This window comes from Ceratotherium simum, chromosome 4, assembly GCF_057802395.1.
Source record: "Ceratotherium simum simum isolate JZ-2026a chromosome 4, ASM5780239v1, whole genome shotgun sequence".
Classification (NCBI taxonomy): Eukaryota; Metazoa; Chordata; class Mammalia; order Perissodactyla; family Rhinocerotidae; genus Ceratotherium; species Ceratotherium simum.
The window spans coordinates 88,964,185-88,986,310 of record NC_141903.1 but is presented as its reverse complement, the minus strand read 5'-3'; the positions used below and the strand labels follow the sequence as shown (position 1 = coordinate 88,986,310).

At 40.3% G+C, this 22,126-nt stretch overlaps 1 protein-coding gene across 1 annotated transcript in view; it reads left to right on the top strand.

Annotated features, from left to right (window-relative positions):
* IQGAP2 (IQ motif containing GTPase activating protein 2) overlaps window positions 1–22,126 on the top strand; it is a 259,957-nt gene that overhangs the window by 216,534 nt on the left and 21,297 nt on the right. The window contains exons 22-30 of the mRNA XM_087430147.1: window positions 4,947–5,096; window positions 7,833–7,996; window positions 9,888–10,112; window positions 11,323–11,463; window positions 11,814–11,898; window positions 12,271–12,503; window positions 14,779–14,911; window positions 20,801–20,903; window positions 21,455–21,596. Coding sequence (XP_087286273.1) covers window positions 4,947–5,096; window positions 7,833–7,996; window positions 9,888–10,112; window positions 11,323–11,463; window positions 11,814–11,898; window positions 12,271–12,503; window positions 14,779–14,911; window positions 20,801–20,903; window positions 21,455–21,596 — 1,376 coding nt within the window. The remainder of the gene's footprint in view (window positions 1–4,946; window positions 5,097–7,832; window positions 7,997–9,887; window positions 10,113–11,322; window positions 11,464–11,813; window positions 11,899–12,270; window positions 12,504–14,778; window positions 14,912–20,800; window positions 20,904–21,454; window positions 21,597–22,126) is intronic.

Here is a 22,126-nt window from a genome sequence, read left to right as displayed (position 1 = left end):
TTATAGTAGTGAAAAAGGGGGAAACAACTCAAACACAAAAACAACAAACAGGATGATAGAATTAGTTTAACACGTATGTTATACAGCCACTAAAAATAATGTTTTTGAAGAACATTTAAGGGCAAGGGAAAAGGTTCGCAATATAATGGAAAATAAAATAGTACCTAAAACAGTACAATTTTATTTATTACAAAAATACATGTATACTTCAGAAAAGATAGAAGAAAGAAAGTTGTGCTTTTTCTCTGGGTGGTAGAATTAAACTTCTTTATCCTGTTTTTTTTTTTTTTTTTTTTTTTTTTTAACATTGAGCATGTGTTTAGTGAGAAAAAAAGATTTTAAAGGGGAGTAGCTTAGTTCTTATAGAACAACTCTAGCTCTCTCCAGTAACCACGTCTTACAATTCTTTTTAAATTGGCGTTTCTCCTAGAAACCTCAGAAAGTCAGTGGGTGAGTGAAGTGGCTAACATTGGTTTTAGTCAAAAAGAATGATTTGGAGATGGAGACAAAGCATCTGAAGTAGAAGTTTCTTAGAGAAGAAAAGTATAGACTCAAACTAGCTTGAAGGAAAACCTAAATAGAAACTGTAGGTAATCATGAATCACTAAAATTCCCACTGATGGGTGTGATGTACCGTATGAATGCAGATTCACAGGCCAGGGCTACCTGAAACCCAGGATTGAGATTTATTTTACTGCTGAATTATACCACTTCACTGCTTATATTAGCATGCTTCCTTGGGCGTATTTCTCAACCTCTGTGAGCCTTGTTTTCTTCACTGAAGAATGTGCTAAATGATTTACATATATTGTTTTTAATCTTCACAGCAACTCGGTGAGATTGCTATTATTAAGCCCATTTTATAGGTTGAGGAAACTGAGGCTTTGAGCGGTTGACCTGGACAAGGTCACAAAGCTACTTGTGCTTTGCAAATACCATATTTTTCTGACTCCAAAGCCCAAGCCCTAGCTCACACCTTCTACAAAAGTTTTTATGTTCTAGCCTATTACCTGCATGCAGATGTCCTGTGATCAGGGGAGGGAGAAAGATTGTGGCAATCAGGGCAGCATTGAGATGGGGGAATATCATGAGCAAGCTAATACTGTTAGCTAACAGTATTAGCTTGTTCAAACCTCCATTCCTCAAATGTTCCGTATTTATTGGTAAGAATAGGGGAAATTAAATTTCTGTCAATACAAAGCACATGCCTCTGCTGGGAGCCCCTGTCTGGGTTGGCCTTTGGCCCCTTCTGCAAGCTTCCCAAAGCAAGCCTCCCAAAGCAAGCCTCCCTTCACATGAGCAGTCATGAGCAAGGCATCCTTTCCCAGGGAAGGAGGAAAAAGGGCTCCCCACCTGCCCAGCTCTGCACTTAGGTCCCCAGCAGACACACTGTTCCCTCCGCACAGCGCTAGCTCTCCCCTGCGGAACTCAGCATTGGACTCTGCTGGTTCCCTGCCTGCAGGACTCTGCTGTCCAGTCTTCACCAAATGTCTCTATTTCTAATGCAGAGGAATTTAGTTCTCCCCACAGCTGGCTTCCCACCGCCACCCTCTCTTCTGTATGTGTCAAAAACCATCACCATAAAGATGAAGTCTGGAATAGAACGAACAAGAAGTCTCCAGTTTCCAGAGCCACTTCCATTGAAAGTAGTTGGGAGGGGGGTTATAAGTACCAAGATTGTTTTTCTGCCATGTATTTAAAATCAAGATCATCACTTTATTCCATGAATTTGAGGGAATTGAACGATCTACACATCACCAGTTATTTGAAGAGGAGAAACCTGGGTTAAATGGAACTGAAAGCCAGAGTTAGTCTAGTGATGTTCAAGACTTCTTACAGATAAAGATATCAGGCAGCCACCTGCCTAGACTTCTCCTTAACCTCCATCTGGTGGTAACTACCCTTCTTCCTTCATCTTGATTGTATTTTATATGTTTGTAAAATAAGGGGGGTAATCATTGTCCTTTTTTTGTTGTTGTTGTTGAGGAAGATTAGCCCTGAGCTAACATCTGTTGTCAATCCTTCTCTTTTTGCTGAGGAAGATTGGCCCTGGGCTAACATCCATACCCATCTTCCTCCACTTTATATGTGAGACACCTGCCACAGCATGGCTTGATAAGTGGTGCATAGGTCTGCGCCTGGGATGTGAACCTGTGAACCCCGAGCTGCCGAAGCGGAGTGCATAAACTTAACCACTACACCACCGAGCTGGCCCCTGCCCTTTTTTTCTTTAATTTTATGGAGGTACAAATCAAATCCCCCTCTTTCCCCATATAAGCAATTAGGGGGACAGAAGTAAATGATTAAGTCAAGGTTGCCCCTCTCTAAACTGAGAAAGAGAAAGCCTAAAATCATAGACCTGGAAGGCAATGGATGTAACCACATAGAACCATCTTATGTCAGAGCTCCAAGGGTTTCTTCTACCTATGGGCTGACTTCAGCTAAGAAAATGGGGTACTAGGAGGTAAGCAAACTTAGAGCTTGTCCTGTACACAAAAGCTGACGGTGGTTCTCATCCCCAGGGACAACTGGAAATGAGGGCAGGTGCATTTTTGGTTGTCAAAATGACTAGGGGTCTCTACTGGCATTTGGTGGACAGGGGCTGGGGATGCTAGATGGCCAGCACACAGCAAAACATCGTATTGCCTGAAATGCCCGGAGTGCCCCCTCTAAAGAACAGTGGTCAAGCGTCCTGATGCTGGCTGCCGATAGAGTCCTCATGTGGAGGTTGTCCTAAGAGCTCAGGGAAGCAGATGGAAGGAGTTTTAGAAAAAACAACTTTCTTGCCACCTACTCTGTGGGATAGTGACCTAGTGTTATGTGGCAGAGGAGGCGTTCTAGAGCAGTGGCTTTCGTGTGAGTCAGGTGCCATTGGTGGATGATGAAATCCATGGAGTGTGTCACATCAGCAGTCTTTAGAAATGGAATAGAATGAAAACAAACTGAAAATATCAGACTGTGTCCCAGTAGTAAGAATAAGAATTGTTGAGTATAGTCTGCGTGTGTGTGTGTACACCAACGAAAGATGTAAAATGTATTTTTTACTGTGGGTCTCTGTAGAAAGTGTTTGGCAGACCCTTATCTAAAGGAGCTATTCTTGTTCGTGACCCTTTAAGCTCCTAAACGGGGCACAATAGCCTGAGATGACCACTTGACAATGTCTTCAGCCACACATTTTCCAAGATTCCTTGTAAATGTTTAAGGAAGTGTGACTAGGAAAAAGAATGTAATTTTGTTGAATATTTAGAGGATTTCTTTCCTCTATATTGCATAACTTTTACAAGTGTTTTAATAAATTGAAAAGGTATAATTCACTGTTTTAAAGTGTACAATTCAGTGCTGTTTAGTATATTCAGAAAATTGTGCAACCGTCACTTCTATCTAATTCTAGAACATTTTCATCACCCCAAAAAGAAACCCTAAAGAAAAAGTTCTGGAATTGGATAGTGGTGATAGCTGCACATCTTTTTAACTATACTAAACACCACTGAATTGTACACTTCACAAGGATGAATTTTATGGTATGTGAATAATATTTCAATTCAAAAACAAAAGAAAGAACATCCATATTCATTAACAGTCACTCTCTGTTCTCCCCGACCCCCAGCCACAGCAACCATTAATCTATTTGTCTCTATAGATTTGTCTGTTCTGGATTTTTCATGTTAATGGAACCACACAATATGTGGTCCGTTGTGATCGGCGTCTTTCACTTAGCGTAGTGTTTTCAAAGTTCATAGCATGAATCAGTGTTTCATTCCTCTTTATTGATGAATAGCATTCCAGTGTATGGATATACCACATTTTCTTTATCCACTCCTCAATTGATGGATATTTGAGTTGTTTCACTTTTTGGCTTTTATGAGTATTTCTGTGAGCATTCATGTATATGTTCTTCATGTATATGTTCTTCATGTATATGTGAACATATGTTTTCAGTTCTCTTGGGTATGTACCTAAGAGTGCAATTGCTGGGTCATATGGTAACTCTGTTTAACTTTTGAGGAATTGCCAAAATGTTTGTGTAAGTGGCTGCACCATTTTATATTCCTACCAGCAAGGTATGAAGTTTCCAGTTTCTCCACATCCTCACCAACGTTTGTTATTCTTTTTCACTTTAGTCATCCTAAAAAGTATGAAATGGTATCACATCGTAGTTTTGATTTGCATTCGCCTGATAACCATTGATGTTGAGCATCTCTTGCTTTCTTATTAGCCATTTGCAGATCTTCTTTGGAAAAATGTCTATTCAAATCCTTTGGCCTTTGTTGATTGGGTTGTCTTTTTATTTTTGAGATGTAAGAGTTCTTTCTGTGGATGCAAGTCCCTTATCTGATATTTAATTTGTGAATATTTTCTCCCATTCTGTGGGTTGTCTTTTTACTTTATTGATAGTGACTTTAGAATCACAAAGTTTTTAATGTTATGAAGTCCAGTTTATCTATTTTTTTCTTTAGTCACTAGTGCTTTTGGTGTCATATCTAAGAAACCATTGCCTAATTCACGGTAACAAAGATTTATACCTAGGTTTTCTTTCAAGAGTTTTACAGTTTTAGCTCTTACATTTAGTTCTTTGATCTCTTTTGAGTTAATTTTTGCTTAGAGTGTGAGGTAGGGGTCTGACTTCTTACTTTTGAATGTGGATATCCGGTTGTCCCAGCATTATTTGTTGGGAAGACTATTCTTTCCCTATTGAATTGTCTTGGTGCCTTTATTACATCTTAAGAGCAAATAAGTGCAGCTTTGGAGAACAAATATTACAAAAGCCAAATTCACCTGCAAGCTGGATTTCCTTAATTTGTTTAACATTTTCTCTTCCTTTGTCTCTTCATGAGGAGAATGTGGAAAATTAATCTTTCCAACTGTGTGTGTTTCGGGGTGTATGTGAAGGGAGGAGGTGAAGAGCACCAGAGTACAAAGTAGTAATTTCATAAAATTTTTTCCAGGATGTAATCTCACACAGAACGAAGCTGAATAAGAAAAAAGGTGGAGAAATGCAAATACTAAATAACACCGACAACCAGGGAATCAAAAGTTTGAGTAAGGAGAGGAGAAAAACACTAGAAACATATCAGCAGCTGTTTTATCTTTTACAGGTGAGAATGGTTTCTTTCCCTCTGAGTTTTAGATAAATACTCTGTTCCATGTTTGTGGTTTACAGGGCTCTCCTGTGCTGCAGGTCTGGTAGCTTACATGTGCTGAGCACCTGCTAAGTACCGAGGGCTGTTCTGGGTGCTTTATATGCATCATCTCATTTAATTCTTACTGCAACCCTGGGAACCACCAGAAAATAATTATTATCGTTATCCTTTATGACACATGAGAAAACTGAGACACAGCCAGTAAATGGTAAAGCAAGGATGGTGGGACCAGGCAGCTTGACTTCAGAGCCCATGCTCTTCATGACTATATTTTATTACAGTTATCTGCAGAAACAGTGTAAATCTAATAATAACATGAGCAGATGCTGTCAGCCATGAAAAAACTAACTATGTGAAAAGAGATCTTTACCAGATGCAGTCCGCCCTTCTTTTGAGGAAAGAGCCAGAGAGTTTGGATTAGGGTATCTTTTTCTATTTCGTTATTGTCATGGCATTACTGTGATCTCAATGAACAGTAATTTTCCATTGCTTCCAGAGTGCGGGTGAGACCTGATAAGTTGAACTGGTTACAGCTGGACTCTCTTGTTCTGTTTGACCATTGATTCGCCCCATCCGCCCTACCAGCACGTCCCCTTAGTCCCAAAGGAAACTGAGTAAGCGATAGTGATAGATCTAAATGAAGCCTCCCCTTTGGCAGGAAAACGTTCCCAGAAGAGGCGGATCCACAGTTCTTCCTGAGGGTCAGCGGTCCCTCTGTGTGGGGGCCTGGAGGTGCCTGAATCTTTGCTTGAAGAGGTCGCCGGCATTAGCTGTACACAGAGCATGTTACCCAAACCATAAAGGAAGTGCGGCTAGCCCCGTTGAGAGAAGAGATGTTAATTTTGCTAGAGTTGACAGTTCTGTACTTGGAATAATAGATTGGCAATCGTGTAGAGCCACAGATGGCCACGATGTGGCAGCATAGAAAGAAAAATGTTAAAACTTAGAATTGTTTGGGGAATCCACTGCTTAACACCGGCAACCTTTCCAGAAAGAAAGGGGGCTCACAGTGGGTGGGGAAGGTTTTTCGTCTGCTAAATAAGATTAGTACTCATCCACCAGTTGGAAGTTTAATCTTAGGCATTTATCATTTTTGACATCCATGAATTTCCAAGTGTATGAAGCTTCTTTAGGATTTAGTTTTTTAATGGTAGATTTTGATAGACTTTCTGTGATAAGGAAAGTGAAAATTTGGTCGTTGACCTAAGGCTTCTGTTGTTTACCCTGTTATATAAGTGGAGGCTCATTAATGGAAAGAAGAAAAAGCACAAGAGCATGGTTAGAACAATTCCACCAAGTTTTATTCCCCCAACAATCCAAAACCGACAGCCCCAGGACACGACCCTTCAGTGAAGTGGCTCTGGAAATCATGTGTTTTTCTCCACCTTTTCTTCTCTCTCCTTTGGGAGACGTTAGCCCAAGATCAATGAGGAAACTACAGAAAAGCAGGTGGTCTGGATCCCTTTGGCCTTTGGACTGTGCCTTGGCCAGAATTCTTAGCCGTAGCAGCAGGTCAGCTCGTACAGGTTTTGCGTTGGGATTGTCTCTTCAGTCTGAGCCTAAATTTACAGTTTTAGGTCATCTGAGAGGAATGAGGAGTTGGCTTCTTTAACTTTAGAGTGAGTTTCCTGTCTCCGGATCCCGTGTGCTTAGTGTGGGAAAAGAATCACTATGGAGATATAAAGAAAAAGTTGTCCTGAGCTGCCTATTCATAAAATTTCGACCAATCATTATGGGCTTGAACGTAAATCTAAGTAGAAAAGTAAACTAGAATTTGGGTTTTCATAAATACTTTAAAGCCAAACTGCTTGAGTATATCAGATGAACACTCGTTTCCACGTATAGAAAATTTTCTTTCTTTATCAGAAGGAAGATGAAGAGTAGCAGTATTACGTTTCTCTGCAACCTAAATACTATTTTCTCTTCTGACCTCCACCTGGTTGGTGTAGCCACTAGAGAAAAACCATATTACCGTGAAGACTGGTGCTACAGCTCGTGGACTCCATCCTCAGCTGAGCCCTCAGGGCTCCATGTCAGTTTTTTTAAAACTCTTGTCAATCTTTTATGTTGTCTTTTTGTTCTTGTCAGTTTCTTCTAGTATTTTCCCATCAACTGTCCTGACCTTCGCCCCACTCTTTAGCCTCCCTACCTCTCTCCTACCTTCTCACTCTGTAAAACACCGTGGCTATCCCACTGTCTCCACATGGAACATATTCTTTCCTTTTTCTTTTTAGTCTCAGAATATGGGATGTGTTTCCTTCTATTCATGCATCAATCCTTCTACGACAGTCTATTTAGCTGGGCCCTTGGTCCATTCTTGCCAGTCTCTTTGTATACCAGATTCTGTTGGCCACCCCCTCTCTCTTCTGTGCCTCTACAATATAAATATTAATATGTGGCTCAAAATGGTTAACAGTGGGACGTGTACAAGATACAATTATATTTCATTAAATATATCATTCAGTATATAAAAGTAAATCCTATGATAACTTTCTAATATAACTTCCTATGGTATAGGATTAATATTGGCTGATACCTTTTAAAGTCTTATTATGTGTCAGACACTCTTCTGTGTGTTTTATACATATTAAGTCATTGAAGAGCAGGGAATTGGATACTCCTCTTTGCTTTAACAATATATTAACATGTAGTTTTATGGGGGGTTTTTTCTTCTTCTCTCTTTCCATTTAGACCAATCCTTTATACCTGGCTAAGCTGATTTTCCAGATGCCACAGAACAAGTCAACTAAATTTATGGATACTGTTATTTTCACACTGTACAATTATGCTTCCAATCAGCGAGAAGAGTATCTACTCCTAAAGCTTTTTAAAACTGCTCTGGAGGAAGAAATAAAGTATGTATATAAATATGTATGTAAAAAATACCGAAGAATAGACTCTTTTGTTAGTGGTGGCTATCTCTGATTTACTAAAATAAGTTAAAAATTATAAGTTATTTATACATACTAAAATATGTCAAATTTCTTGAGAAATTTCTTCATCATTATAGATATATTCAGGTGCAACTTTCTCCCGCCAGTGATACCTTTTCTAGTGCTAAATTAACTTTTGATTTTGCTGGTGTACAACAACTAAAAATCAAAAGCTTTTTGAAAGTCAGTGGGAAAATTTAATTAAAATTCTGTGAGTCATAAAAAGCCATAAACAGATGAGGATAATGATCTCTGCTAAGTAGCCCTCCCTTCTTACTGGAACTTGAACTGCTTTTTGCTAATTTATTTTCTGACTCAGTTATTGTAAGAAGTGTGTAGGTAGCTATAATAAATGGGGGGGGGAAATACATGAGAAATGCCCTTAGCCGACCAGATGGACCTTAACTGCCTTCTTGACTTCTTGATCCCTTGAGCTATGCTGGTTTGGGTCTCCTGAGCATATTAGCCAGGCACCTCTGCCCTCCGGGTGCCTATAAACCAGCATGAGAAATGAGATTCATGAGATATAGTGATGCTGGGCAGTGGAATAAGGTAAGTGGATGAAACAGATCAGAGGGATGGAAAGAAAAGTTCCAATTAGGTCAATCAATAAAGATTTTATAGAAGAGGAGGTAGATGACCCAAAACCTTGAAGAACATTTACTGTTTTTATAAGAAGAAATAGAAGCGGGAAATAAAACACAATGGTGATAGAAGCAGCACGGGCCAAGGTGCAAGAAAGAAGGTAGAGCAGCCCTCCTAAGAGGTGATTTAGTCAGTCACCACCGGGAGGTGGAGCTGGAGAGATAGGTTGGACCAGATCACGGGAGACACTGAGTGGTGGCCCAGGTGCTGAGGTACTATTTACTTCCTAGGAAGCTGTGAAAGGTTTTTGAGTGGGGTATTGACGTGACCACATTGGGTTTTTGGAAGATCAGTCTGCTGCCATGTGTGAACAGGATGGCTTGGAGTTCCACAGGTCAGAGAAATGGGGGAGTCAAAAGGAAAAAGATACAGTGTGTGAGTTTGAGCTATTGGTGTAGAACACACGCATGATAATGTCCAGCAGAAAATTGGAAATTCAAGACCAACTCCCAGGAAAGATGGTGGATTAGACACCGAGGCCAGAGGATAGGTTCCAAAGAGATGGCAATGGAAGTTGTGCATGTGAGCGAGGTCTGAGGGTAGATTGTGTAGAAAGACGTGAAAGAGAACAGAATTAAAATGTGGAAGAGGAGCCCGCAAAGGAAGCAAAAGGAATGACTAGGTAAGATAAGGACCCAGGTATGCACTATTAGACCCTAAAGGGAAAGGAAGTGGAAAAGGATGAGAGGTTGCCCAGAGGTGACGGGGAGGAGAGAGGGGAGGTCACAGGAGCTGGCAATCAGAAGTGAAGAAGAGCGCTCTCAGCCATGTGATGTTGCTGGAAGCTGCATGGCAATACATTTGAGTGGGATTTGGGGAAGTGGAGATAGTTCATTCCATCAAGAGAGTTATTTTTAAAATTTGGTAACTAGAGGGAACATAATACTTGTACAGTGTCACCCAGTGTTATTATTAGTCTTGGTCCTTTTTCAGTTCATGCCTGTCTTCTAGATTAAAATTAAAGCTGAAAACTAGTTTCTAGATTCTTAAATTTCTCAAATAAATACACATCTTACAAATGATTGCTTCCTTTTAAATCACATCATCTTTGATCTTCATGGAGAAAAATACAACCCCACGAAGCCCTTGCCTGCCAGAGAGAATGTACACTGCTTAAAACTCTATCCATAGAGGCCAACCATTTTGTTTTGGTTTGGGCTTTTTTTAGATCGAAGGTGGACCAGGTACAGGACATAGTTACTGGGAACCCCACAGTCATCAAGATGGTCGTCAGCTTCAACAGAGGTGCCCGGGGACAGAACACCCTGCGCCAGCTCCTGGCTCCAGTGGTGAAAGAGATCATCGATGACAAGTCCCTGATCATCAACACAAACCCCGTAGACGTGTACAAGGCTTGGGTGAACCAACTAGAAACACAGACTGGAGAAGCCAGGTAACAAAGCCAGCAAGATGCTGGTTTTCAGTCATGTTTTATGATCATTTTTACATGTTTATTTGTATATACTCTTAAGCTCTGTTAAGAGAACAAAATTTATCACCCAAAGTCAGTTTCAATCCCAAATGTTACCTCCCTTTAACATATCCTTGCAGGTCACATCCTTGGACTCTTGCTCATCTTGATATTACGTGGTATTTTCAAATTTCAGGACCCGTTGATCCCCAAAGCCACAACTTCTGTTAATTCTCTCCCTTGGTTATTCTTTGTGTGTTTCTAAACCTAAACCTAGAAATGGCAGACACTTTTCTCTTCACCCGATAATATGTACTTTATTTTATAGTTACCGAGTGAGTAACTTCAATGTATAAGCGTTAACAAGCCAGGTAGGATTGGCTTATTCTAGGTGGTGGTTTGTAGATTTTAGTGATCCCAGCTTTTTATTTCCTACAAAAGGATGCCTTGTGAAATAGTTAAGATATGCACCGAGAATTACATGGATGGTTGTTTCAGCACTATTTGTAATAACAAAAACCTGGGGAAAGTCAAAATATTTAGCTTTGGGAAATTTGTTAAATAAATGTTTGTATAACACATAATAAAGTAGTAACTATTTGGAATGGTGGTATAGAAATGTATCTGCTGGCATGCAAAAAATGTTCGTGATAAAGTTTTCAGTTGCAGTTAGGCACGATAACCCATTTTCTGAAAAAAAATATGCATGTATATATACACATACAGGTAGGATCTGTATGGGGTGTTAATATATGTGAACTGCATTACACTCATGCGTGTGTGAGGCCCATATACAAGCATGCATAGAGAAGGACTTAGAAAGTTATGCACAAAGATATGAAAAGTGGTTGTCTCTGGGTTGGTATTGTTTTCTTGTTTGCTCGTACGCAATTTTTTCTGTAATGAACATATTGCTTTTTTATAATTAAAAAAAGAAAGTTAGCTGAGTCTACGTTACTTGGATCTGCCTATGATTTTGCTAGAAGAGCCTAGAGTCCCCCATTTCCACTGGTGGCAGAGGTACAGTCTGGGCACGTGGGGCTTCCCCTCACTTAGCAAACATTGTGTCATTGGAGTCAGTGGGCAAAGTCCAGTTCACTGTACAAAGCTTGACCATAGAACCAACGTGGCAAGGATAGAGACACTTGTAGCGAAGCCCCCAGTTAATTGCAAGCCCTTGTCTTGTTTTCAGCAAGCTGCCTTATGATGTGACCACAGAACAAGCCCTAACATACCCAGAAGTGAAAAGCAAACTGGAGGCCTCCATTGAGAACCTGCGCAGGGTCACTGACAAAGTCCTGAACTCCATCGTTTCTTCCCTTGATCTACTGCCGTAAGTTGTTCTTGTAGCAACTTCAATGTTCTCTGCTGAAAATTCTTGTAATACTACGTAAAATAAACCCCGGTAGTGAAGACAGGAGTTTTCCCTCATATTGTGTTTACTATTTTAAAAATTTACCTACATTTGCATTTTAAAGTCATAACTGTTCCCTAAAGAGGGAACAGTACAAAACAGTACTCAGTTACTATCATTGGTGGAAGTCCTGTGATTCCGTTACCATCTCATTTTATGTTTAATTTTTAGGAAAACTGCTCAACTTTAGTTGACTGGAACAATTAATGTGTTTCTTCCTCTCTTAGCCTTTTTCCATGATTTTCTTTTGTCATCTGTTTTACCTGTAGCTATGGATTGAGGTATATAGCCAAAGTACTGAAGAATTCCATCCATGAGAAATTTCCTGATGCAACAGAAGATGAGCTATTAAAGGTAGATTTTCAAGGGTACTTTCACCATAGCTGCTCTTGGGGGTTTGAGCCAAAATTACCAATGTACCATTTTGTAAGATTTTTCTCCGTATATCACTATTTATAATACGCTGCTGGTCTTCTCTTTCTAATGACTATCAAGATTATTGATTATGCTGAGGTAAATTTGTAGATCTTACACATTATTGAGATTCTTTATATTAAAGCATTTTGGGAGCAATAAGCATATTTTCCACCAAAAATAATTTTGTTAACTATATTAATAATGTGCGATTATATTAGTGGAAAATATAAATGACTATTTCCCTAAGACAAATCTAAAACTCTTGAGTTTTCTTTCTTAAAAATAGTCTTTCCTTCTGCTTCACTCCAGATTGTTGGAAACCTCCTGTACTATCGGTACATGAACCCAGCCATCGTCGCTCCGGATGGCTTTGACATCATCGACATGACAGCCGGAGGTCAGATCAATTCCGACCAAAGAAGGAACTTGGGCTCGGTGGCCAAGGTTCTTCAACATGCAGCCTCCAACAAGCTGTTTGAAGGAGAAAATGAGCATCTCTCCTCTATGAACAGTTATTTATCAGAGACGTATCAGGAGTTCAGGTGAGAGGGGTCATTTCTTTTGGAGAAACTGACAAAATGGTGGGCAAGAATAATGTGTGTTCTGTGGCCAGAACTGGAGATTTGGGGGTGGGGGACAAGAACCTCAGTTGGCGGCATGCGTTTCTTCTTCTAGTTGGCACTGTGGGGAGAGAGGAGGGAGGGATGAACAGGCTGGGTTACCTCTGTCTGGTGTTCCCCATCCAACCCCCCGCACCTGCCCCCAGTGCCCCTGGTGCATTCAGTTATCCCCATATGTACAGTTTCTGCTGCTGACAAAATGAAATCTTGATTCTTCCTGGTATGCTACAGGCTTATTGTGCTTAGAATAAAAAAATCAAAATAGCCAATTTCTACTTTGTTGCACTTAAGAAGAGGGTTTTTATTTTTGTTTTTTTTAAGAACTTGTCCAGTCGAGGAGAAATTGCCTTATCTGCATCAAACAATAGTAGGAAACTGAGTATTTGGTCTTGAACAGTTGGAAAAATCCAGCGGTTATATTTGTTGAAGATTGTGTGTGAAATGTTCTGTTCTATTCTTGAACCTCTCTCAGTGATGCATGTAAGACTCACGTCTATTGCCTGTGTATGCGCTTCTGAATTATATCACCAATCGGTCCACAGGAACGTGGAAGGAGGGAGTCCAAAAGAAAGAGTCGTTCACCTGAGGCTCTCTTCAGAGGCACCCTGGTTCAGCATTCCCCCTTCCTCCCGTCTGCCTTTCAGGCAGAAGGATGTAGCAATATGACAGAAATGTGGCCTCTTTCGCTCCTCACTTGGAAAATGATCATTTCCCATTCCTCAGTTTTCCTCTGGATTAATGACTTCCTACTGACAAAGGGAGTTCATGATCATTAATCTCTGTTTAGAATTTGTGGCCTCTTGTAAGAAAACTCTCCCAAATCCTCTTACTCCAGGAAGTTTTGTTTTCTCAAGCTGCTAATTTTAGTTCTCCTCACTGACCAAAAAGCAATATCCATTTCTTGTAAACCCGTATCTGCTATTAGAGCTTCTTTTTTTCTGAGATTATTCGTATCAACCATCTATGGTTCCAGCTCTTCTCCATAAAGAAACAAAACCAAAACCCTCCCCTTACCTCCCCTTGAGTCCTTTTTTCCTCTTCCACTCACATTTATCCTTTGTGTTCCTTAGCAACTCATGGAAAATTATAGCCAAAAAAGTGCAGGAAGGCCACTTGTCACATACCCTCCCCCAGCCTTGGCTTGGGAAGGTTAGAGGTTATTTCTGGTGGACAAGCCTTGGAGATAAACCTTAGGAGGTAAACCAAGGATGATTTCAGGTGTGTGAAACATTTACGACACTAGAGAATAAAATACCTCGTCTACTTGAGCAAGGGGTCACTCCTAAACCTGGCCACAGCACACCTGGCTTTTCTTGATCTCTGTCTAAATTTGCTGTCATTTAAATAGCAGACTTTTTAGAGTCTGAGTACTGGAGGAATGGGGCACTGTATATATTTGTGTGTCTAGCCTTAACAGTCTCCATCAGCCAGCAACTGTTGTTTGGATCCACTAAGAGTAGAGTAGGCTTAACTCAGATTATTGTCAAATTGGTAACAGAAGCTCTGAGGGTTCCTTAGAGCTTGTGCCGTTTAAAGTAGCAAATTTGATGATTTGCTTTTCTGATTGTTTTCTCTAGAAAGACTTGAGTCTTAGATCAAGGATTATCAGTCTTGACATTTTTGTTTAAATTTCAGGGGCCGTTTTAAAAAAAACAACTTTTTTTTTGAGGAAGATTGGCCCTGCGCTAACATCTGTTGCCAATCTTCCTCCTTTTTTCTCCCCAAAGCCCCAGTAGATAGTTGTGTGTCATAGTTGCACATCCTTCTAGTTGCTGTATGTGGGACGCTGCCTCAGCATGGCTTGATGTGTGGTGAGTATGTCCGCACCCAGGATCCGAACCGGCGAACCCCAGGCCACTGAAGCAGAATGTGTGAACCTAACCACTACACCACTGGGCTGGCCCCATAACTTTTTTTTTAATGACCTGCCCATCATCTGATTACACTGAGTCACTGACAGGGCCTGAGGCCTTTACTGCTCTCTCCCTTCCTGTCTGAGGAGCTGGGTCCGACGTCCAGAAACACAGTCTCGGCTTCCACAGTCAGGAGCCAGCCTGGAAGATGCTGTAACAAGACCCCCCAAGGTTTAGGATGGAGGACAAAGCACTACCATCCTTCAACATTCCCTCACTATTTTGATAAAGCTATTTGACTCACAAATTTGACTCTGTCTTAAAACTTTTTTTTCCTTTGTTAGGAAATATTTCAAAGAAGCATGTAATGTCCCTGAGCCAGAAGAAAAGTTTAATATGGATAAATACACAGATGTGGTGACAGTCAGCAAGCCAGTCATTTATATTTCAATTGAAGAAATCATCAGCACACATTCAGTAAGTGGGGTTGGAGGGGGGTCTTAGCAGGGACCCACGGTTCAGAGGGCTGTTACATATTCTTAATTCTAAGAACCCTTTGATTATATATTCCTGACTCTTATAAATTAATAAAACTCATTTTCCCAAACAAGGAACATTTTCTTTTTACATGGTACATTTATTCCCTGACTCTTACATATTAATAAAACTCCTTCTCCCAAACAAGAAAAGTTTACTTCTTTTTTTTTTTTTTTTTTTTGCTGAGGAAGACTGGCCCTGGGGTAACATCCATGCCCATCTTCCTCCACTTTATATGGGATGCCGCCAAAGCATGGCCTGACAAGTGGTGCGTCGGTGGGCGCCCAGGATCCGAACTGGCGAATCCCGGGCCGCCGCAGCGGAGCACGTGCACTTAACCGCTTGCGCCACTGGGCCGGCCCCAAGAAAAGTTTACTTCTTATCTGATCCATTGAGAAGTCAGATTGAGCATGTGCAGTGTAGGCCCTGAGCAGGGACAGGCCCTGGTATTCTCCCCACCCACCAAGGCCACACTGCCTGGACCCCCACCGTTTGTCTCTCCCCCTTTCAGGAATCCTCTCAGCTTTTCCAGTAATTTTCTGGGAAAATGAGAATGTTCTCTCTCTTCTCATGTTGGACATAGAGAAAGAGAGAATAAATGGGGGAAATAAACACCCCCACCCAACGATAGCCACCTGCAAAGAATCACTTCTGTTGTTCTGGAAACCCCCATTTCTTAGGAGCAGGCCCTTTCACAGTCTGTGCCATGTCATAACGTCACCATCTGGTTCGCATGCAACCATCACCACCGTCAGCTGCTAGCATGTATTAAGCGCCTCTAGGGATCAGGGCAGTTGGCTGGTCCTTAGATGGCCTTTCAGTTATTTAAAGTAAAAAGAGAGCCTAAGCATTGAGAGTTTGTTTGTAAGACAGATTGGAACTTATTTTCTGAAAAATCTAGATTCTTAAAAGGTAACCATTTCACGAATTGTTTTGGACCTGCTACTCCAAGTCTATATATATATATATATATATATATAGACACCCAAAATCGCAAAACATGTCCAGCAACACACCATTTGCAAAAGTAATTTTCTAATGAGGAAGTAGACTCGTTCATGTTTGAGCAGCAACTCAATTGTCTATTTTTGTGGTAGATCTTCTATCTCAAAAAAAATGTCCACATGTTGGCTGCACATTTGCTGTGGGCAGTATCCTCACGCAGAGAAAGTGGTGAGGAGTTCTCTTTTAGAGTGAGAGATTCTTTCCCAAGGATAGCAGAGAGGAAATGTTACTGTATTAGTTTAGACTGTTGGTCTTCAAGGAGAAATAGTCTGTTCCTTTTGTTAACGAGGATTGAAAACAGAATCCCATCCTGGGAAACGTGGCTTGTGACCGATTTGGAATTTCTTCATGTGTTGGGGTGGAAGCAGATGCAGTAACGTGGGACACGGTAACAGCAGAGACCGTCCTGTTTACTGTCTGTCTCGAGGAGGAGGTGTCCGCCTGCAGACACAGACACAACAGCAGCACCGCTTGCCAAGCCTGTGGTCACGTGCTTGCCCCTTGTTCTCTAAGGAACGTGTGGAACGTCAAAACAAGCTCTTGAAGGAGACTTTTTCAGGAACGTTTTATATTCTTTAATTATCAGAATGAAGGGTAGAAGCTGGCTCCCTAAAGCAACCCTTTCCGGAGACAGCAGCCAAACAGCTGTCCTGTCTCTTCAGAGAACGAGAGCAGAAACTGGCCCATCTTGCTCATTTGTTCTTACCTCTAGCTTACCTTCCCCCCAAATGTCATACGTACTGCCCGTCCAGATTTCACTGTATTTTATATCACCGCTATTATTTATATAGTGTCTTTCTTTAAATCCACTTGCCTTTTTTGTTTAAGAATATTTCTTTGCTTTAAAACAAATACCTCTATACCTCTAATCATAGTGGAAAAAACTAGCATGCCTTGCAATAAACAGAAACTTTGAAGGTAAATAAATAAAATGAAAACAGAGTGGTTGGATGTAGTTGCTTCCTTGAAGGTATGCATCTGAGGCCTCCTCTCTCTTTCCTAAAAACCCAGTTAGCAAGTGTCAGGGAATGTTAAGGAAAATGCAACATTAAACAGATACTCTCCTTCACTAATCTTAAAGATTAAAAGAGAATGGAAAAGGCAGTAATCAAAGCAGTGTGGCGCTGGCGTAGGATAGACATACTGAGCAGTGGGATAGAACTGGGAGTCTAGAAATAAACCTTCAAATTTATGGTCAATTTGTTTTCTACAAGAAGCTAAAACAGTTCAATGGAAAAAGAATAGTCTTTTCGACAAATGGTGCTGGGACAACTGGAAATCCACATGCCAAAAATGAAATTGGCCCCCTTCCTTCCACCCTACACAAAAGTGAACTGAAAATGGACCAGAGCCCTAAATGTAAGAGCTAAAACTGTAAAACTCTTAGAAGAAAACATAGGAGTAAATCTTTGTGACTTTGGATTAGGCAATGATTTCTTAGATATGACACTAAACACGCAAGCAGCCAAAGAAAGCAGTTGAACCTCATCCAAATTAAAAACTTTTGCGCCATACAGTGCCATCAATAAAATGAAAAGACAACCATGAGAATGAGAGAAAATAATTGCTAATAATATATCTAAGGGACTTGTATTTGGAATATATAAAGAAAACCTACAACTCAATGATAAAAAACTGAATAACTTTAAAAATGGACAACTGTGCGTCAAAGGGCACAATCAACAGAGTGAAAAGGCAACCTACAGGATGGGAGAAAATATTTGCAAATCATATATCTGATAAGGGGTTAATACCCAGAATATGTAAAGAACTCCTACAACTCAACAACAACAAACAACCTGATTGAAAACTGAACTAAGGACTTGAATAGACATTTATCCAAAGAAAATACACAAAGGGCCAAAAAGCACATGAAAAGATGCTCAACATCCCTAATGATTCCAGATTGAAATCCAAATCAAAACCACAGTGAGATACCACTTCACACCCATTAGGATGGCTTCTACCAAAAAAAAGAAGAAGAAAATAAATGTTGCCAAGGATGTGGAGAAATTGGAACCCTTGTACACTATTGGTTGGTAAGGACAATGGTGCAGCTGCTACGGAAAACAGTATGGTAGTTCCTCAAAAAATTAAAAATAGAATTACCACATGATCCAGCAATTCCATTTCTGGGTATATACTCAAAAGAATTGAAAGCAGAGTTGAAGTTGTACACCAGTGTTCATAGCAGCGTTATTCACAAGAGCCAAAAGGTGGAAGCAACCCGTGTCTGTCAAGGGGTGACTGGATCAACAAAATGTGGTAGGTACATACAGTGGAATATTATTCAGCTTTAAAAATGAAGGAAAGGGGCCGGCTCGGTGGTGCAGTGGTTGAGTTCGTGTGCTCTGCTTTGGCAGCCTGGGGTTCGCAGGTTCGGATCCCGGGCATGGACCTATGCACTGCTTATCAAGCCATGCTGTGGCAGGCGTCCCACAGATAAAAGTAGAGGAAGATGGGCACGGATGTTAGCCCAGGGCCAATCTTCCTCAGCAAAAAGAGGAGGATTGGCAACAGTTAGCTCAGGGCTAATCTTCCTCACCAAAAAAAAAAAAAAAGGAAGGAAATTCTGATACGTACTACAACATAGATGAGCCTTGAGGACATCATTTAAGTGAAATAAAAGGACAAATACTATATGATTCCACTTACATGAGGTACTTGGAGTAATCAAATTCAGAGAAACAGAAAGTAGTATGGTGATGGGAAGGGAGAATGAAGAATTGATCTTTAATGGATATAGAGCTTCAGTTTTGCAAGATGAAAAGAGTTCTGGAGGTTGGTCGCACAACACTGTGAATGTACTTGACTGAACTATACACTTAAAAGTGGTTAAGGTGGTAAATTTTGTTATGTGTATTTTACTACAGTTAAAAATAAAAACATAAAAAATTTTTTTAAATGAGCAAATAATCTGAATAGATATTCTCCAAGGAAGACACACAAATGGCCAATAAGCACACGAAAAGATGCTTGACATCATTAGTCATCAGGGATTGAAATCAAAACCACAATGAGGTATCACTTCACACCCACTAGGATGGCTAGAATCAAAAAGTCAGGTAATAACAATGTTAGCAAGGATCTGAAATAATTGAACCTCGCACATACTGCTGGTAGAAATGTAAAATGGTACAGCCACTTTGGAAATCAGTTGGCAATTCCTAAATGTTAAATATAGAGTTACCATATGATGCAGCAATTCCACTCCTGGGTATGTACTTAAGAAAAATGCAAACATGTCCACACAAAAACTTCTCTGTGAATGTTCATAGCATCATTATTCGTAAGAGCCAAAAAGTGGAAACAGATGTGCATCAACAGACGAATGAATGAAGTGTGGAATATTATGCAGCAATAAAGAGGAATGAAGTGCTGATACATGCTACAACATGGGGGAACCTTGAAAACATCATGCTAAGTGAAAGAAGCCAGACACAAAAGGCCACAAATTGCATGGTTCCATTTACTTGAAGCGTCCAGAACAACTAAATCTATAGAGATAGAAAGTAGATTCATGGTTTCTAGGGGCTAAGAGGAAGAGGTAATGGGGAGTGACTGCTAATGGGTACAGAGTTTCTTTTAGTGTGATGAAAATGTTCTGATAGTAGATTGTGGTGATGGTTGCACAATTCTTTGAATATACTAAAAGCCATTGCATTGTACATTTTATTTATTTTTTATTTTTTTGTGAGAAAGATTGGCCCTGAGCTAACATTTGCCAATCCTCCTCTTTTTTTTTGCTGAGGAAGACTGGCCCTGGGCTAACATCCATGCCCATCTTCCTCCACTTTTTTATATGGGACGCTGCCACAGCATGGCTTGACAAGCAGTGCGTCAGTGCGCGCCCGGGATCCGAACCGGCAAACCCCAGGCTGCCACAGCGGAGCGCACACACTAACCGCTTGCGCCACCGGGCCAGCCCCTGCATTGCACATTTTAAATCAGTGGATTGGATATGTGAATTCTATCTCAATAAAACTGTTGTTAAAAAAAAGAGAGATTGAAAGTGGGAAAGACTGATTTTATCATTGTGATTCAGAGTTTTATAAGATAGTTACTTAAAACAACTAAAATTATATTTCCTATCACCAGAGATACCAGTCCCAAACTTTGGAAACATTGTTTTAATTTAATTCTAAATGGAAACAAAAACAGATGTATTGTCCTTCATGGTTTTCCCCTCCAATGCTGCTGCTCCTCAGGAGTTAAGAATATTTCCTGTGTGACTCAATGAAACGCCCCAGCTGGGTTACTCACCTTTGACCCTTTTGTGGGATGTGAAGGGAGAACCAGCTGGTACAGCTAGGTCTCAGGCCAAGGCACCATATGGGCATTTATGCCATCCCTCCCCATGGAAGATCTTCAATGCCGGACAGATTAAAATAGCTAATAGTGGTGATTTCTTTTTCTCTGAAGAGATATGGAAATGCCCTTCCAGTTTGCTACCAAGCCAAGAGACTTCTATCTCATTTTAGATTCTTTCCCCCCAACTCTGACTTTTTCTGTAAAGGTGGAGGGGAGCACAGGGGTTCGGTGGTAGAGGCTGCCGCTTGGCAGATCTTGCAAGATCTTGCTGAAAGAGGTTTTATGAACATCTTTCACAAGCTACAATTTCTTGATGTAGAGTAGACACTTCCCTCTAAGATAAAAGTAAAACTGTATCTCTCTGTGGTCTCTAATAAATGTCAGACTTCTATTTAAGATTCAAATGATTGCAGAAGAGAATTATCGTGAAAACCTAGAAGGGGAACTATGTAACTATGGCAGCGGTTGAGAATTTACTTTTATCTTTGTGTGCGTGCTGCTTTCTGCGTGTAGCTCCTCTTGGAACACCAGGATGCGATTGCGCCTGAAAAACAAGACTTACTGAATGAACTGTTGGAATTGCTGGGAGAGGTGCCCAGTGTGGAATCTTTTCTTGGTAAGAGCTGTTCCTTCTCCTTATCCTCTGTTTTTTGTTCATTTGTTTGGTTGGTAGTTGGGTTTTCCTATACTACATCAAAATTTTTCTGGAATTTGATACTAAGCTCACTTAAAACATAATGACTACACTAGCCCCTTCCTACATTAGAGGTGCTGTAATTCATAGTGTCCTAGATTGTAAAACAACTTGATAGTCTTGAAGGTAAGTTCTAGAGATATCAGAAAGGATTTGTCAACATATATCATAAGGAAAGAAAAGAGCCACATTTATTAGAAATTCCCTGCTATGTTCTCTGAGGATTTCTTTTAACAGTTCTCTCTTCTAGGAATTTTTTCATGTTTTGAATATCTAGGTCCCATGTTGCTTTCGAGTTTGAATCAAAGATTTAAAAAGCCACTTTAAGTGTATTGGAATGTGGTTTTTTATGAAGACCACGATCTCCTGTCCAGATACGGAGGCTTTCTTTCCCACAGAACCTGTGTCTTACCTTGTTGATGCCACCATCACAATGAGTGAACTGAAAGTATAGCAATCCTTTTTTTCTACAGGGGAGGGAGCTGTTGACCCCAACGACCCTAACAAGGCAAATACACTAAATCAACTCTCAAAGACGGAGATTTCTCTTTACTTGACAAGCAAGTACGACTTAGGGGATGGCGAAGCTGTAGATGGCCAAAGCCTCATGATCAAGTAAGTTTCGGGCTTAAAGGGCACATGTCTCCAATGATGCGTCTTAAATGGTGAAAATTCAAGTAAGGCTAAGTCGCCAAGTAATTCATTTTAAAATATCTGAATATTGAAATATGTTATCCATCAAACATCTGACCAAACAAAGCATAATAGACTCTTTATAATTTAAGAGGGAACTAAATACTATAATAGTTTATAAGGCCTGTCTTGTTTTTTAGTTTTCCATGTAGTAATCTGATTCTTTTTTAGTTTTTTCATGTAGTTTTCCATGTAGTAATCTGATTCCTTTCCTTTAAGAGATGAAGTGATTAGCTCAACCTGTGAAAGTTCTTAGCTAACTGAGGGAAATATCTGTTTCAAAGTGGTTCAAAAGATTAGTGAGGATATTAATACCCTGAACCAAATTTAATTTCTGGCATAAAATGTTGATGTAGAAGCTACACACAAGTTAAGATATAATGATATCATCTGGTTTATTGGCCTTCTTTCCTGTTAAACTGAGCCTGGATACATTTACCAGCTCTGACTTT